Source organism: Lethenteron reissneri, chromosome 65 (assembly GCF_015708825.2).
Source record: "Lethenteron reissneri isolate LAM-NWPU_2019-01 chromosome 65, ASM1570882v1, whole genome shotgun sequence".
Classification (NCBI taxonomy): domain Eukaryota; kingdom Metazoa; phylum Chordata; class Hyperoartia; order Petromyzontiformes; family Petromyzontidae; genus Lethenteron; species Lethenteron reissneri.
Genome location: NC_083843.1, coordinates 12,963,736 through 12,981,104, shown reverse-complemented (window position 1 = coordinate 12,981,104; position 17,369 = coordinate 12,963,736). Strand labels below are relative to the sequence as shown.

At 47.2% G+C, this 17,369-nt stretch overlaps 2 protein-coding genes across 4 annotated transcripts in view; one reads left to right on the top strand and one right to left on the bottom strand.

Moving 5' to 3' along the window:
- LOC133359661 (uncharacterized) overlaps positions 1-16,712 on the bottom strand; it is a 29,233-nt gene extending 12,521 nt beyond the window's left edge. Inside the window, exons 1-10 of one of the 3 annotated variants that reach the window (XM_061578144.1) lie at positions 16,148-16,698; positions 13,259-13,352; positions 11,508-11,642; positions 10,137-10,241; positions 8,812-8,919; positions 7,503-7,576; positions 6,700-7,042; positions 5,956-6,495; positions 3,946-4,245; positions 1,040-3,460 (exon numbers count right to left, since the gene is read on the bottom strand). In XM_061578144.1, the coding sequence (XP_061434128.1) occupies positions 2,034-3,460; positions 3,946-4,245; positions 5,956-6,495; positions 6,700-7,042; positions 7,503-7,576; positions 8,812-8,919; positions 10,137-10,241; positions 11,508-11,642; positions 13,259-13,352; positions 16,148-16,198 (3,177 nt within the window). In that variant the 5' untranslated portion in view covers positions 16,199-16,698 and the 3' untranslated portion in view covers positions 1,040-2,033. Of the gene's footprint in view, positions 1-1,039; positions 3,461-3,945; positions 4,246-5,955; positions 6,496-6,699; positions 7,043-7,502; positions 7,577-8,811; positions 8,920-10,136; positions 10,242-11,507; positions 11,643-13,258; positions 13,353-16,147 lie in introns of those variants that run through there. The other 2 variants (XM_061578145.1, XM_061578146.1) reach the window with 2 other exon arrangements.
- LOC133359677 (zinc finger protein 271-like) overlaps positions 1-17,369 on the top strand; it is a 185,557-nt gene that overhangs the window by 65,592 nt on the left and 102,596 nt on the right. The window lies entirely within an intron of this gene.

Below are 17,369 nucleotides of genomic sequence, written 5' to 3'. Positions count from 1 at the left end.
GATGGACGTCCCCCTCTAGGACTTGCCGGTCGTGGTCACCCGACACCCTCCTCCTGATGTTCGGGGCTGCTATGCCAGAAAGTGCAAATAGGCAGGGAACAGGGGTGGCTCTCAGGCACCCTGCTATGACTCTGTACATGTCGTTTACGGCGGTGTCGACATATTGACTGTGGGTTGAGAGTACCTCGGTAGAGCATGCATATTCAGCCACAGAGATACAAAGTGCTAAGGCAGGAGTGAGTAGAGTGGGTGGATGTGCTCCCCACTTTGATTTTGGGAGCTTTCGCATAATGTTGTTTCGTGTGTTGACCTTGGCTTTGGTATTTAAAGTGTACTTTTTGTATCTGAGTATACGATCCAGTGTTACCCCGAGGTACACTGGGTGACTCTGGTGTTCCAGGCTCTGGCCTCCCCAGGTGACATTCAGGTGTCGCTCTGCATTCCAGTTTTTAAGCTGGAAGGCAAAGATTTGTTTTTACTCTTGTGGGGTTTGAGAAAATTATTTAGGAAGCATCTTGACATCTCGTCTAGTGCCCTCTCCAAGATCTTCTCCGTGTGTTCTCGAAATTCCCTTTTGCTGTGTGGTGACACAGAGGCCAATAAGTCGATTCAAACTTGTACCCAACTAATTATATTGCGATCCCGAGAGCAAGGATGACGAATTATCTCATCCACAATTTAGTGTTATGTATAATACTGTACATTTGGGGTGCAGTGTGATGAATACACGATTTCCCTTTATGTAACACAGCAGCTTATGCTCTTGTATAGCTATTCAGTGGTAATGTAGGTGCCTGGTCCATCCAGGATCTATTGTTTAGAAACATGTTATCGAAGACAATGTTAAGATGCTGTGTTCATTCATTGTATTGGTGTTTCTGGGTACTAACAGATGCCGTATCTGTGCTGTTTTCTTACCAGTTTTACCTCGTTAAATTCAATAAATGACGTTTGGAGTCGGACGTTCATCCTGGCTCTGAGGGTTTATTGGACGCGAGGTTAACTACTCAGCTAGCGGTGCAACGCAGTGCACAGCGAGGCCGAGACACACAGTGAAAATTAACTTGATAATCATCGACGTGAAAATCATCTCCGTACTATGAACCCGAATCGTCACTGCTCTACCGCCTATACCACTAAAACCCCACATCAGGAAATTTGCTAGCGTTGCTGTGACTTTTAAAAATGTTTCTAAATTGTGGTATTCGCACAACCTCCGACACAACGCGTCCATGGTTTCTGTGGAGGGGGACAGAAAGACCACGTGGGGGGTGGGGGGGGGGTACTTGACCACAAGCATTGTGGTTAATGGAGACATGATTCTTAGTATAAATTTTTTAATTTTGTTGGCAGAAAAAAGGGGAAAACCAATTCTTATAATAGCTGATTGGCACGTTTTGTTGATGTAACAAACCTTACGAATTTGCTGTCAGGTGGTGGTGGGTTAACGACACATTTATATTCACGCGATGTAACACAAAACCCTTTATTATGAATACGATGAGTTACGTCAAAAAACAAAGATAACGTGGTGCTACGCTGCGTGGAGCCATCAATTCTCTGCACTTGAGAATCTGGATTCATCACGGGGCGAAGTCTTCATCTGAATTCTCAACGCCTGCACAGTCGGCGTTTTGTGTCCCTCCACTCCCACGCTCTTCCCTCTCCCCTCCTCCACCACCTCCTCCCCACTCTTCTTCTCTCCTGCACCATTCCCAGCATCGCTCTCCTTTACTTCAACCTCTCCCACCTCACTCGAAGCTCCTGTCAAGTACCAATAAACTGCCCCCATAATTGTCTGCACTCTCCATTCATTCTCTTAATTATTCCCTCCACTCCTCGCAGTTTCCTTCACTTCCCTAGCACCATTTACCCCCATTCATCCACCCTCAACTCGGTCGATGATGCTTCACTCTCCTTCACAACACTCTCCTTTACTCTCTCATCCTGCCCCACCTCACTTTCCACTCCCTCACTGCTTCGCACACCGCTTTTTATTGCTGCTTTACTCAAAACTTTCCCAAAGTTCTGCGTTATTCCTTCATGATGTGCTTTACAGAACCCTCAGCTCCCTTCACCGTGTCCCCACTCTCCCCAGCGGTGAATTCTAATGCTCCTCCAGCCCCCACCTCGTTCTTTACAACTCCACTCTTACTCACATCGCTCGTCTCTCCTTCACTCTTGCACCCGTCGACTTTCCCTTCTTCACTCTTCACCACGGTACTCTTCTCTCCTCCGCTCTTCTGTCCTCCACGTTCCTTCACTCTCGCACCCTGCGCCACCTCAGCCTCCACTGCCTCACCACTACGCACATAGCTCTTTATTCCTGCCTTGCTTAAAACTTTCCCAACAAGGTTCTTCTTATCTTTACTTTTCACGTTGTCTTTTAAAGTCGCCGCCGCTCCCTTCTTCGCATCGCCACTCTCCCTATCAGTGCTTTCTACTGCTCCTCCACCCTCCACTTCGATCTCTACGACTCCGCTCCTACTCACATCGCTCTTCTCTCCTTCACTCTCCTTCACTCTCCCATCCTCTCCAACATCACTCTTCATTGCCTTAGTGCTATGCTCATCACTCTTTATTCCTGCCTTACTCAATAATTTTCCAACAAGGTTCTTCTTTATAACTTTACTTTTCACGTTGTCTGTAAAAGTCTCCACATCTTCCTTTGTCGCATCGCCGCTCTCCCCTGCAGCATTTACCACTGCTCCTCCATCCTGCGCCTCGGGGTCAGGGTTCACTCTCGCGCTCTCCCACCCCTCGCTCTTCCCTGCCCCACTATCCCCCACCTCACTCTTCACTCCTCCACCCTCTCCCACATCACTCGCTACTCCAGCCTTACTTTGACGACCATTCTCTTCTGCTCTCTCCTCATCATTACTCTTCCCCACCTCACCAGTCACTCCTTCATCCTCCTCAACCCGTAGACTCAGGCGAAGTATGGTGACCGCCCCCTTGTGCACGCACAGGGCGGGGTAGAGATGGCTTGGGAAGGCGGTGGCATTGAATGAGTGCAGCCGCCTCCTGGTGTCGGCGCAGTAGAACGAGAGGAGCCCCTTTTCCCAACACAGGTGAACGCCGATCTTCCTGGGAGGAGGGCGCACGGCCGCCAGTGCGGTGTGGCAGCCGCAGTGGCTCGCCGCGTAGCCGCCCTCGCGTCTCCACAGGCACCAGGAGTCCGCGCCCGCGCCCAGGAGCTGCGCCTCCGCGCTCCCTCCGCGCGGCAGAGTGGCGCACGCGACGCCCACTCTGAACTGCTCCGCGCCGCCCACGTCCACCTCCCAGTAGTGCGCGCCGCTGGAGAAGCCCTCGCGGCACAGCGCCTGAGCAGAGTTCTCAAAGCGCTCGGGGTGGTGGGGGTAAGAGTGGCGCTCGGAGGACAGAGTCACTGTCCTGAGGTCGACGGAGAGGCGGAGGTCGGAGTTCACGGAATTGGGGTTCACGGTGGGAGAGCACCTTTCTGTGACGACAACAAAACGATAATTCCAACTTCATTGAAACAACCGAGACGTTTATTTTGGTTTTGACATCCGGGGCTGAATTTAAGTGTTGCTTAAAGACGCCACATTGCCAGCATAATTGTTTACCAACAAACCACATCTTTGGATGTATCTTCCTTCCATGAAATGATGGCAGTCGCAGCTTTCTGCTCACACTGGAGCTGGCCCCTCATTACGGAGGGCCCAGTTTGATTTGTGGCCATGTTTACACGGTGATGGGAACGCGACTATCATTAAGACACCCATCATCCCATCGAGCCTGAGTGACGGCTTTGCCACAGATGAAGGGGACGTCATCACAGCCCCATATCTCCCTCAGTCTGCTCCCGATTCCTTTGACACATCAACACCTGCCCAGCTGTACCCGAGCGATGTTTTAAATAATAGTAAACTCACTAATGCATGTCAGGCCGTTGTGAGATTTGGTGGATACTTATTCACATACCTGACGATTGTAGCATGGAGAGAAAGCCCGTTTCATTCTCTTTAAAGGCTTTCACCATCATATTGAGCTCCTCAGCCTTATGTTCGTTTTTAACTTCACTCTCTATGAAATCTTGGCACTTGTAGGGGTCTTTTTTGTGCGTGTACGCCGTCCAGTAGACGTGCTCCTTGATGTGGCCCTGCATCAACATCTCATGCAGGAAGAGATAGGGTCTCCTAGACAGCAGCGGTGCCATCTGATAGCGCTCTGCCTTAGATCCAGATAGAGGTTTTGGACTTTTCTCACGAGTGAGGGGTTGGGCTGCGGAGTGAGAGAACAAAACGCGTGGATGAGAATTGGTGCCTTAACCTCTGCCTGAGCGTGTTTGTGGTCATTCATGATCCATGAGAGTGGATGACGAGGAAGTGATGAATCTCTGATGCAAAACCTTCAACTTTCTAATCGTTCACCTTTTGGCAATGATACTTGACACCTTATAGCGTTCTCTGGTCTGACACTGGTGAGACGAGGCCATGTAGAAGGCTGTCGCTGGTGTAGGTCAATCAGTTTCAAAGACAATGCCACATATTATTAAATCATGTTTGTCTGCATGTTCACCACAGGTCTGTGTGTTTAATGCAGACTTGATTCCTTGAAAAAGGTTTTTAGTTGGTGTTTGAACATCTTAATATTTTTTATTGCTAGAAAGAGTAAAACATATTCTTATTTTCATGTTTCTAATCGTATATGTGTGACGAGCCTAACCCTACAGTTCAGAAAATGTTAGAATTATAATGACGCTATGGATTAAGATTGTGGCATTTATTTCACTGGGAATATTTTAACACGTTTCGTTTAAATAGCTTCTGACCGACAGTCATCTTTCACTGGGAAATTACCAGAATTATCCATCAGTTATTCAGAAAGATAACCATGAGGGTACATTTAGGTGTAGTGGTGTCTATTTTGAAGCATTGCTGATGTTTAATGTACACGTAAATGTTTTAAATAATTGATTTCCGTCTGTAATGGACTTCCCCTTGGACTGAAAATATAAGAAGAGCGTAAACATTGGGCAGCCTGAACTTTCTAAAATATTCTGTTTGATCAAATAACCAGATTTAAGTCTGCTTCTGGATAATGGCTTTGTGAAAGTATATACATACACAAAGTGCAATACTAACTCTTTGATTTTGCATCTTTTTTATTACCATAAAATTATGGAGAAAAACCTAAACATGATTGGAACTGAGCTTGGTCCTACCACATTTTCCATCTGGTGGTTATGAAATCTGCAGAATCCCACGATGGCATCAAGCTCTGAATCTCTCTATTCATGGTGATGTTGAACAGAACTGTGATGCTGCACCTGACAGAGAGCGGGAAAGCCCAATAGCAGTTACCGTTGTGTACATAGCAAGATAAACAAGCAGACAATATGCATCCTGCACTGGTATCTAGGAGCGCATCACTTCTGGGAATGCACCACTTACTCATCAGAAAGGGTCATCGTCTATAAATATCTGGTAGTTCACCAGCACTGGTTCTAGCGAGCCAGACTGCTGATGAGACACTGCATGTCGAAACCAGTCCGGAGTTTGTGTGGAATCATTGCTGCTGAAATGATGCAATACCGGAAGGCGTTGTCGCTCATGGGATGATTACAAAGCATATTCACGGGGTCTTTCGGTAAAGTCACGTAGATAGGTTCAAATAAACAAAACTACGACGTTTCGATCGCAACGCAAGCGGCCGTCTACAGGCGACCGCTTGTGTTGAGATGTTATTTTCTTTGAGCCTATCGACGTGACTTTTACCGAAAGACCCACAGAATATTAATTCCTGCAGTCACGAAAGCTTTAAGTCAAGATTACTAAGCACTTCATTATTTATGTAGAGGGACAGACACGTGAAGGATGCGTGATGTCTCTGCTCATTTATGTCACCATTGATATTCTCCACAATGGTGTGAATGGCTGTGTTGCGTTATTGTACACACGAAGACGTTAGCGTTTAGAAAAATGACCGTACCTATGGTGATCGATCCGCTGTGCAGCCACATGGCAGGATAAAAAGGAAGCTTGTATGTTAATTCTAAACGGCGTACCCACTTCAGTGTAAAAGTGTGCAGAGGCGTCATGGTCTCGGCACAAACAAACATGAGCTTCAGATTGTCACAGTCCAGGTGAAGCCCGATTCGCTGGGGAGGCACTGGCGGGTTCAGCACGGTGACTTCTCCATCGTGAGCAGCCACGAGCTCAGCGTCGCGTCTCCACACGCACCAGGACGCAGCGCTGTGTCCCAGATCTTTTACACTCTCTTGGGTTTTGAAAAAATCCTTCCCACCAACGACACCTACCATGTATTGCTCTGCACAGCCCACGTGCAGCTCCCAGTAGTGGAGGCTGGAGAGAAATTTATCCGAGCACAGCACCTGGGGGTGACTCACAAACCTATCCCCGTGCTTTGGGTACGGATGAGCATGAGTTGCTCTCGTCACCGTCTTGAGGTCCGTGGACAGGAGGAGCATCTCGTTTGCTGTGTTCGGGTCGAATGTTGGTGAGCAGATGTCTGTAACAATAATAATATCAGCGCTGTTACTGAGTGGTTCCAAAACTATGGGTCGTGAAGTATTGGTGGGTCGCAAGAGGTACTGAGGTGGATCGCAGAACAAGGCCCAGTGAAACATAAACATTTGTACTTTTACATTATTTATAATATCACGTTACAGTAATACAGGTAATGTTGCAATGTACGAGTCATTTGTGTAATTACCAGCCTGACTCTGCATGTCTAGAAATGTTCTCTTCCTGCTACTGAAGTCCTCGTAAATGTCCCTGAACTTCCCGCAGGCCTCCTCTCCTCTGTCTACCACGAGGGCGATGACGTAGTGTGCCCGTCGCGACGCATCAGGGAGGCCGCGTGCCTTCCAGTACTCGGCCTCGTCGATGAGCTCCCGCAGGAAGAGGTCGAGCAAGAGGTGGGGCCCGACCCCACCGCCTCCACATTCCAGCAGCTCTGAGCGGCGGTCACTCAGCCACGTCCACACGGCACCTCCACTCGAGGCCATCTTCTCTTGGATCATCTCCACGGCGTTTCTCACAACGACAACCTCCACCTGCGACACGGCCACTGTTATGACGTGGACTCTGCAATGGAACTTGCATGGATTGAACACAAGGAGAATGAGGAGCAAGGAGAGACGCAAAGATTGAGAATGATGAAGGCGAAAAGGCGACACAGAGAAAGTTACAAGCGTGGCAAGATATGGTGAGGAAAGTCCATGAAGGGATTTGTAGACCACGGTGAGGAATTGGAACAGGCAGCGGTAGTCGACAGGGAGCCAGTGCAGTTGAGTGAGGAGGGTCGAGGTATGGGGTTTTTTTATCAATCAGGAAAACAGTTTTATATTTTTTACTTTGATTATTCCTAACACGTTGATGAGTTTACACTTTGATCGGATACTCTGCAGCTGAAACAGCGTCGCTGTAGGAGAATGAGTCCTTGACATTGGGTTCACTGCTCAAACTACCGTTGCCAGAGAGTGACTTAGTCTGGCGGTGCTGTCGGAGTGTCACCTGTGGTTCCTCTGTGGGTGGCTCGGGGTGGTTCTCCTCTTGTAGCGGTTGCAGCTCCACATCGGTGGCCCCTGCTTGGGGATTGTCCAAAGAAAAATCATGAAATTGTAGTAAAATACAACGCTCATCATACGGCAGTGCCCTCGCTCAGCGCGCCGGGTTCACACAGCGACGCGCTTCCGCTCCTACGCGGTTCTTCTATGAGGAAATTATTATCACGCAACCCAGAACGCACGCCGTAATAAACACGGACCATGCACCATTATAACACGGAACAGGAACCGTTATAACGCAGTGTCTGAGCAGTGTTGATGACGAACTACTTCATTGAGCTGCCTTGCTGAGTGGTGCAGTGATGCGGTCAGCGGAGTGATCCACTAACGCATTAGAGGCATAGCCTCAGTTACTATTCCCTCCATGTCACTGCGTGGTGTGCGTAGTAGTACATCGTATCTCGCCACACTTCATCAGGAACGCGTTTTTCACTTCATGCGGAACCTCTTCAGGAACGCATCCACTACTACTAGCGCGTTAAATGAGGACTCGCTGTATTCCAGTGTAACATTCACACAAACTTGTAAACTGTTAAGCCTTCAAGCACAAATTAGCTGCTGTCCCCATCCGTTGCAAGATTGTACAATTGCCGTGCGTTTCTGCGCTGGCAATTCTGAAGCTGTGTAGGTTACCTCTCTGCTGTGTGGAATTTAGTGCCCGCGATCATCCACAGGCTCTGCTAGCTCGCTCGCTCGTCAGAATTGTTTCCCGAACAAATAAATAAAACGCCCTGCGCAGCGTCTGTGCAGCGTCTGTGCAGCGTCTGCGAATCTGTTCATCCTTCCACATCCAGCGAGCCTCAGCCGTGTCGCCTCGACATCGGTGACAGTGGCTGGGACCAAGCTGTCCATGAGTGTTCATTATCACATTCTCAATGTAAATATCTGGTTCATTATTTGAAATCGTGGTGTGGATGTCTCTTCAACTTCTTTTGCCAACCATGCCAATCGGATGGGTGAGTGGTAATAAAGTCAGATTTAAATGTAGTAATGCATACATTAATTAATTATTTACAGCATACAGGACACCCCCTAGAACCGGAAACGCTCTCCCTCACCCTAATTATTCCATCATCGAGAGATTTTATTGCAAGAACAATCGTTCCATACTCATTCGAGTGGGAAGGCACTTTAACTTGAAGCTTCTTAATATCACAGAACGTTGGGAGACTCGGATGAATGAAGGTTTATGTCAAATCATTAACACGGGAGACCAATGGGTGCATTGCAATCCTCGACACGAGAGGACGGCTCACCTGCATGTGGACGCATTTTAGATCTCTTTATCCAATATACGAGGCCGGCAAATCCACACAGAGTAGCGATCATGACGATGACGAGAGCCACAATCCAACCCCTTGAGCCTACAACACAAACAAGCCCGCTGTTTATGTACACACACACACACACATGAAGTATAATTACAAAAAGGAGAGGCTGGCCCTGGGAACATTTCATTTTCAACACGGGCTCAGGCCCGCAGCAAACATGCTCTTTCAAATTACGTTTTTGCGGTTTGACGCAGCAAAAATTCTCCTCTCCGTGCTGACGAGCAGTGCCGTGAGAGTGCTGCATCCGTTGAAAGGTGTCAATGAATCGACTGTGAGAACGAACGATTTACCATGTTTTTTTAGTGCGTTAACGTAACAGACTCAACATGCACAACGGCACAACACAGATGTTCGCGCACTGCCGCGTGCATCTAGAGCAGGGGTCGGGAACCTTTTTGACTGGGAGAGCCATAAAAGCCAAATATTTCGAAATATATTTCATTGAGAGCCGTATAGTATTTTTAACGTATATTAAATTAAATATGTCTTACTTTTAATGCGACTTCTGGTGCTGCATGGTTTTGCTGATGGCCTTGTAGTCTGGTTCATACGTGGTGAGGTTGAGCTTCGTGCAGGCGTGACCCGTGAAATTTATCTTCAAAACTAATTTCTGTTTACTTTAAAATGACACAGTTTTTATTAAGCAATATCACAAGTATTTTAAAATCAGTTCCAAACTGATTTTTTATTACTTTTTATTATTTTTTCAACTCAAAATTATCTGGAGGCCATATGCCGTCACTGGAAGAGCCATATATGGCTCGCGAGCCATAGGTTCCCGACCGCTGATCTAGAGGACACCAATGATGCGGTTCTCTCGATGCCTCTGGCGCAAGATTTGTTGATGTTTCTGTCACACGGCAGCTTCACATAGAAGCTCACAGGCGTAAACAAGATGACACATCTGAAGCTTCTCCCAGCAGGCTATCCAGACTGTTGGAGCAAGTCCTGGCAGTGAGCACCTTTGAAGGCCAACACGGCACTTGAGCGGGTGGTGAAGCCAGCACCACCCACGCCCCCCATTACTAATGTTTACACATTGTACCCGGTACTCAGTTAAGGCTGAGTCGACGTAGCGTAGGCACAGAACTGGTTCAGATAATCGCCACTGATTTTAGCTGTGGCTGGGAAGTGAACTCAAGATCTCCGGGTTCAAATCACAGTGGGCAAACCACCGCACTACCGCTCCCAATATGCAACCTAAATATAAACACAAACACGCGATGTATACAATGCAACTTGTGTCTGACCTTTGATTTCCTCACAAAGCAGGGACTGGCTTGCTCTTTGTAGTCCCTCTGGGCACGTGCACACCGTGTCGTGAATGGTGGTGCAAGGATGCTCTAAAATCTCATCTGCAAGAAAATACCAAGACACACGCCTATCGCCAAACAATCAGCACCATGAGTTGTAACAATCTGCAAGTTTTGCATTTAAATATAAGTTTGCGTTAATTTTTTTACTTGGGACTTCATTTCCTCCACAAGACCGTAATATCCATAATTGTGACTCGGTTTGGCTGTTCGAGGTACCGGCATTATTTCCACGTCATTATAAGAATCGTGGATTAACCTTGACGTAGCTTAGGCAGCTCCTTTAGACCCATATGTGCATTGGGTAAAGTGGAAGATGATTTTCGTTGTGGACCACCCATCATTCGGTCAAATATTTGGCTTAATGTGACTATTCTGGGACAACAACAAAAGGAAAGTGAAAAGTGCGGTGGTTGTTGTTGTTGTTCGAAGAAATGGGAGGAACCGAAAGAGAGGAAGACCTAACAGGGAATGTCTTGACGATGTGGCCACTACTTGAGCTTATTGGCACTACCAGACAGAAGAACGTGGAAAAAAATGAAGAAATGTGCAGTGGACACCTACTATGGGCTATCTGACCATGGATCGTGATGACGATGATTCTGCTATCCGAGTACAGAACGTGTGCATACAACCCACCAGGTGGCCATTGGTGTAGGCTCTCAAACTGCTTAGTGCAACACGCGTGTGGTGAACTACTCACTATGACGTGAGTCTAGTGTGGGATGGACTACTCGCTATAACGCAAATCAAAGAGCAGAATGATAAAGCTGGTTTAGTCTGTTTTGTGTTTGAAAAGTAACCGAAAGAACCTAAGAGCTGATCTTTAAGCCGCGCCACAGTAGTCAAAAGTGGTTGAATGATCGCTTCAACAAATTGCAGGCACAATCTAATAAGAATAAAATGTTTTTTTCTGTATAAAACCCCGATTTTGGATTTGATTTACTTTGAGATGTGATGAAGTAATGTGAGATTGGATTTTAGGTAAAGTTTACAATGGTGGGTCCTGTATAGTACATCCAATGCAAATAAACGAGTAGAATAAGAATTAAAGTTTTAGCGGACCTTTGGGAGGCCTCGAACCGGATCAGACATTCGTCACTCACGTAGGCCATGAGCAGGTGCGTAGTGCAGTGCACTAGACGCTACGTTACCGCTCCCCACATCTTTGTCTATCGTCAATGTTTTACGCTACAACAAAGGCAGCTTCAGAGATGGGTGTCAGTGACCAGGGAATGTACTGACACCACCACTGCTGGGAATGCGGCACCATGGGTGGGAGAGTTGAATAATAAAAACAACAAATACTTTGCTCTTCGCAGACTTTGCATGCGTTACAGCTGCTCAGGTTGTTTGCCGAGGCTGTGAATGAGTCTCCATTGGCACATGACATGCAGACCGGAAACTCTCCATCAGATCTGCAATCTTCGTCCTTAGACGTTCCTGTTGGGTGAACACATTGTTATTTTTCGATTTTGGGGTCTCACAGTGACAGCAAAGGGAAGGGAAACCGATTAAGGGTTTTGAATATACAGTTGATCATCGATTAACCAGCATGCGATTATCCCAAAGCTGTAACCAGTCCAGCGATCGGCACCGGGTGCGTGTGACCACAAAAGTAGCTACGCTTGATTTAAGTGTCAAGTATTATATACAGCCCATCAATACACGCGATACAACTTAAACAATGAAAATACGTGTTTACCTTTCTCATGACTAATAACTACGCTAATAAAAACAGATAATATAGAGCGCCATCCGGCAAAAAGTGCGCGTGTAATTTGGCGTTCACACCAGTCCGGTGATTTTCAAACGCATCTTGTTGTGCATATCATTATCATCATCAGAGTTGTTTCTTTTGTTTGCATTTAGAATTCTTGTGTTGTGGTTATTGCAAACATGATGCCTTGTATAAAGGTGTCAGTTTCTGTACCAGTTAAAAGGGTAAAAATCTATTACTACTAAGTGTGTAGTGGTAAAGTGAATACGGTAACTTGTTACAGGAGGATATTTATTTCCGTCTATTTGTATGCTTATTTATGCCCCTTTCACGCTGTAAACACATTTAAAACACTAAAAAAAACATGCACAACACCTCAACACGTAATGTTATGCAAGAATGTAACAAAAACAGCTATATTCTTGGTTCTGTCGGTAAAGTCACGTAGAAGGGAAATAATAAAATAATATTAATATATTGTATTGTTTTATATTTATATTATTTTTTTATTTCCCTTCTACGTGACTTTACCGAAAGAACCAAGAATATGAATCCCTGCAGTCACGAAAGCTTTAAATAAAAAATAGCTATTTTAAATAGTGATGTTAGTGATAATCCAGCGTTTTAGAAAATCTGGCACCTCCTTCCCCAGGAAGCCACCAGATAATTGATGATCGACCGTACGTACAATTTGTACTCATATACTATATTTATGCTTATTTATAGTGCCTTGCTTACCTCTACTTTGCACTCCTATCGTAGTTTGTATTGTGGTTGTTGCTGTAACTTTGTGACACCCCCACAGCCCCCACTGGACATCGGTGAAACAGAGCTTCAAAAGCTCATCAGATTCCTCCTCCTGGAGTCTAAATAACGATTCTGATTCTAAATAGTGTTGGGTTTTATCAGGATGACAAAACACAAGAAGAATGGAGTTTCCAAAGCGAGGAGAGTGTGGTCAGGGCCGGAATATGACAATGCACAGGCTACGTCAGGTCTGTCTGTGTGTGTGCCCTTTGTGTGTGTCTGTGTGTGTCTGTATGTGTGTCCTTTGTGCGTCTCTTTGTCTGTGTGTCTTTGTGTGCCTTTTGTGCATATTTGTGTCTGTGTTTGTGCAATTGTGGTGACTCATTGCGCCCCTTCCGACAAGCAAGCCAACATCAGGACTCAATGTGAGTGGAAATGTAACCTTTTCTATTCATGTTACTTATTTTATGTTTTATTTACTATTCAGTTTTTGTTATTGAACTGTAACACATTTCATAACACTGACCGCATGGGAATTCATGAACTAATTATGGCGGTAAGTCGATGACTGTCCAATTAGTTGCTTCGTTACCTGAGGGGCACAGCTTGCAGCAGAAGTTAGTCTCGGTTCTGTACCTTCCTGGGGGACAGCCACCTTGATTGCCCTCTGCAGAGAGTGGAGCCATCTACCCACACACACACCAAGTGAACTCACTCACACTCACACGTGAAGCACGTGTACCACGTGAACTCACTCACACTCACACGTGTATCACGTGAACTCACTCACACGTGTAGCACGTTAACTCACTCACACTCACACGTGAACTATGTTAACTCACTCACACGTGAACCATGTTAACTCACTCACTCACACGTGAACCACGTTAACTCACTCACACGTGTATCACGTTAACTCACTCACTCACACGTGTATCACGTTAACTCACTCACTCACACGTGAACCACGTTAACTCACTCACACGTGTACCACGTTAACTCACTCACTCACACGTGAACCACGTTAACTCACTTATGCAGTCGACCCTTCTGCATCGCGACTTCCCCCATCGCGGTTTCGATATATCGCGGGATCGGCACAAGAAATAAAATAGATTTTTTTGGGGGTTTTGCGAAAGCCGCAGACGACACACAAAAAGTTTAGTAACTCATAAATGCATAAAACATACGTATAGTACCGTATAATATTAACGTCTTTTATCTTTTAATACCATAGAAAAATGCAATTTCTTTTTTAAAGCTACATTTTCTAAAAAGTTAGTTTGCGAAAAGAACTGCGATTCTACGCGCTGGCTTGGAGGACGCCAAAGCGTGTTCACGGCAGCCTCCCACGTGATGTCTCACGTGAGATCTCGCAGTGGTCTTTGTATCTCGCGTTTGTCGAATCTTTTTGTGCCGTTTTAGTGCCCTAAACTGAACTAAAAAATAATTCACGCCGTTTTTCCAGATCGCGGGGGGCCTGCGCCTGGTGTACGGTGTTTTTTCTGCAATATTTTGCTGTATTTTCTTGGATTTTCTGTTTGCACTTAGTCACTTAAGATGTTTTAATGTTAAAGTTTTTTGTTTGTTGCGGTTGCACCCGATTCAAGAGCCGAATGGCTCACAGGGCTACACCTAATACATGAACTTGAACCCCCGCGATGTGGAAGGGTCGACTGTCCTGCCAAAGATGTCTCACGACATGCAAAGACAAAGATCCCCCGTATTGCCCCCGAAAGGCTGTTGGGGCAAGTGCTGTGAGCGATCACATATTAAGGCCGGCACAGCACACAGTGTGTAGGTGGCCAGCACCACGCTCGACCGCCTTTGTCTCCCCAGTGGCGATGTCTATACACCGCTACACCAGGCACTCATTTGAGGAAGCTGAGTCGACCTCGGGTAGGCCCAGGACCGGTTCGAATATTCGCCACTGTTATTGATTGTAAACAACAACAATCGCCATTCACCACTAAGTGGAGGTGACGTCACCACGGAGCTAGTGCCAAGCTAGGTGCACTTTGAGGCCACGTGAAGTGTCAGACGCCCGCTGGCAAGAGGTCACGAGACAGACCCAGCAGGTGCCATAGGTCGACTGACTGAGATGACCGGTAGATGCACCACCTGTGCCCCCCTACTGTGCCCCCCTACTATGCCCCCTGCTATGTCAACAAGGCACAGTTGATTATAAACACACAAAGACAAAGATCCCCCATGTAGCCTTAACACTGTAGGGGCAAGTGCTGTTAGCGAGCACCTATGAAGGCCGGCACGACACACGAGGGGGTGGGTGGCCAGCACCACGGCCGGCCGTCTTTGTCTCCCGAGTGGCGATGTTTACACACCGCACCAGGTACTTATTTGAGGCTGAGTCGACCTAGGGGAGGCCCAGGACCGGTCCAGATAATCGTCACTGGTGTTGGCCGTGAGCGGGAATCGAACCCGGACAAACACACAGATACACAAACACAGAGACACACACACAGACACACACAAAGACACACAAGGGGGACACTTAGACACAGACACACACAGACACACAGGGCACACACAGGCACACATACACAGACACACACACACGGACAAAAAGATGTCCAAAAAACATTCAGACACACAAAGATACAACACAGATCCCCCAATAGAGCCTTAACAGACTGTAGGGGCAAGTTCTGTTTGCGAGCAGCACCTATGAAGGCCAGAACGGAACACTAGGGGGTGGGTGGCCAGCACCACGCCCGACGGCCTTTGTCTACCTAGTGGCAATGTTTACACACCGCACCAGGTACTCATTTGAGGCTGAGTAGATCTAGGGGATGCCCAAGACCGGTTCAGATAATCGTCACTGGTATTGGCCGTGAGCGGGAATTGAACCCGTGTCGACGGGTTCATAGCGCAGCGCGCTAACCGCTACACCACCGCTCCCCACACACAGACACACACGGAAACACACACAGACACAACAACAACCGCCATTCGCCACTAGGTGGCGGTGACGTCACCACGATGCTTGTGCCAGGCCAAGTGCACCTTGAGGCCACGTGAAGTGTCGAAAGCCCGCTGGCAGGAGGTCACGGGGCAGACCCAGGTGCCACTGGTCGACTGACCGAGATGACCGAGATGACTGGCTGATGCACCACCTGTGCCCCCTACTGTGCCAACTTGCTGTGCTTTAGCCACCCGGCGCTCCGCTCGTTGTTGTGAGCGTCGCTCCTCCGCCCTCCGTTGTTGTTGGAGGGCGACTGCCTCCAACTGCCCAGTAGCGTCCTTCACGAGCCTCCTCCACTGAGGCCGATCTTGACACCGCTGGTACCAGTCATCGGCAAGTCCACTCAGCTCCACGTCCTCCTGTACCACATCACTCCATCTCTTCTCCAGCCCGTGCCGCGCCCGTCTAGCCCCCTCGATCCGGCCCAACAAAAGCTGTTTAGGCATGCGGTGGCTGGGCACAGACACACACACACAGACACACACACACGCAACTTACCAGCATGAGTGTGAAGGTTAGGAGTGTGGTGAGCAGGCGAAATGGAGACATGGCCCAGGAGTTGTCCACACGGATGTGTGGATGTGAGCGAGAGGCGATGGACTCCCCTTGAGGCTCGCGTCGGGGTTCTCCCCCTGACTGAAGACGTGGAGGGTGCGGCTCGGCTCAGTGGACTTTGGCCTTTAACTCAATGAAAATGTTCCAGATAATAGAGGTGTTTTGGGTTAGATTGCATTACGCGATCTAACCCATATTGGTGTGCTTGAACATCCTTCACTACCCCAACCCCTCAACTCCACCACTCCCATCTGTCATCCCAAGTCACCATAACTACACCAACACCCTCAACAAGAACCCCACTCTTTAATTCAACCACCATTATCGTACGCACACCTAGAATTATGGTAAATCGCCTTGGAACAAGACGCAATGCAAATAAGATGTAGAAATAAGACTCCATAAATAAGCAGGACAATAGGTCTCCTTTCCGTAGATGTTTCTCCATAGGATTTAAAAAATATATGTTTTTACACATCCCATCGGCCATACAGCCTTCCGGGATTTCTTCAGCAGCTTTGCTTTAATGGACTTGGCTGAGCTGTTCACCGCCGGTTGGTCACGTTGAAGGCGGAAGGGTTGGCAGGGAGTTTATGAACCCCGCATTCGACCTTTGTGGTCAAGTAAAGTATTGCTATGATTCACTTTTATCAGCGTATGTACTTGCAAATGTAACATTGGATTTTCTTTTTGTTAATCTTCAGTCGACTAACAAGTTTGGCTCTGTACACTGCGAAGTAACTTCCACATAGAAACTGGGGTACAAGGTTCATTCAGGCGAGCCAGCCTCATCCACTTGCTTGGTCACGAGCATCGTATCTGAGTTGCCATGCGATGGCTTTATTACTAATAAATGAACTTGAAATTGGATTGTTATTGTTATCGATGTCAATGCCTTGGTGAATTCTGAACAATTATTACTCCTATACATGGCAGCATGAGTTCAGCCACATTTTAAAAAACAACTTATTCATAACGCGTTTTGGGTTAGATTGCGTAAAAATAAATGTGTCGTAAACCCACCTCCACCCGACACAGCTAACGAGTAAGGGGAACGAAACGTGCCAATTGGTGTCAACTTCAGCAGACCCTCTGCATGTGTGTGTGCAAACCCACATTTATAATTTGAGTTAACTAAGTTTCGCTGGCGATTACTACCAGCGAC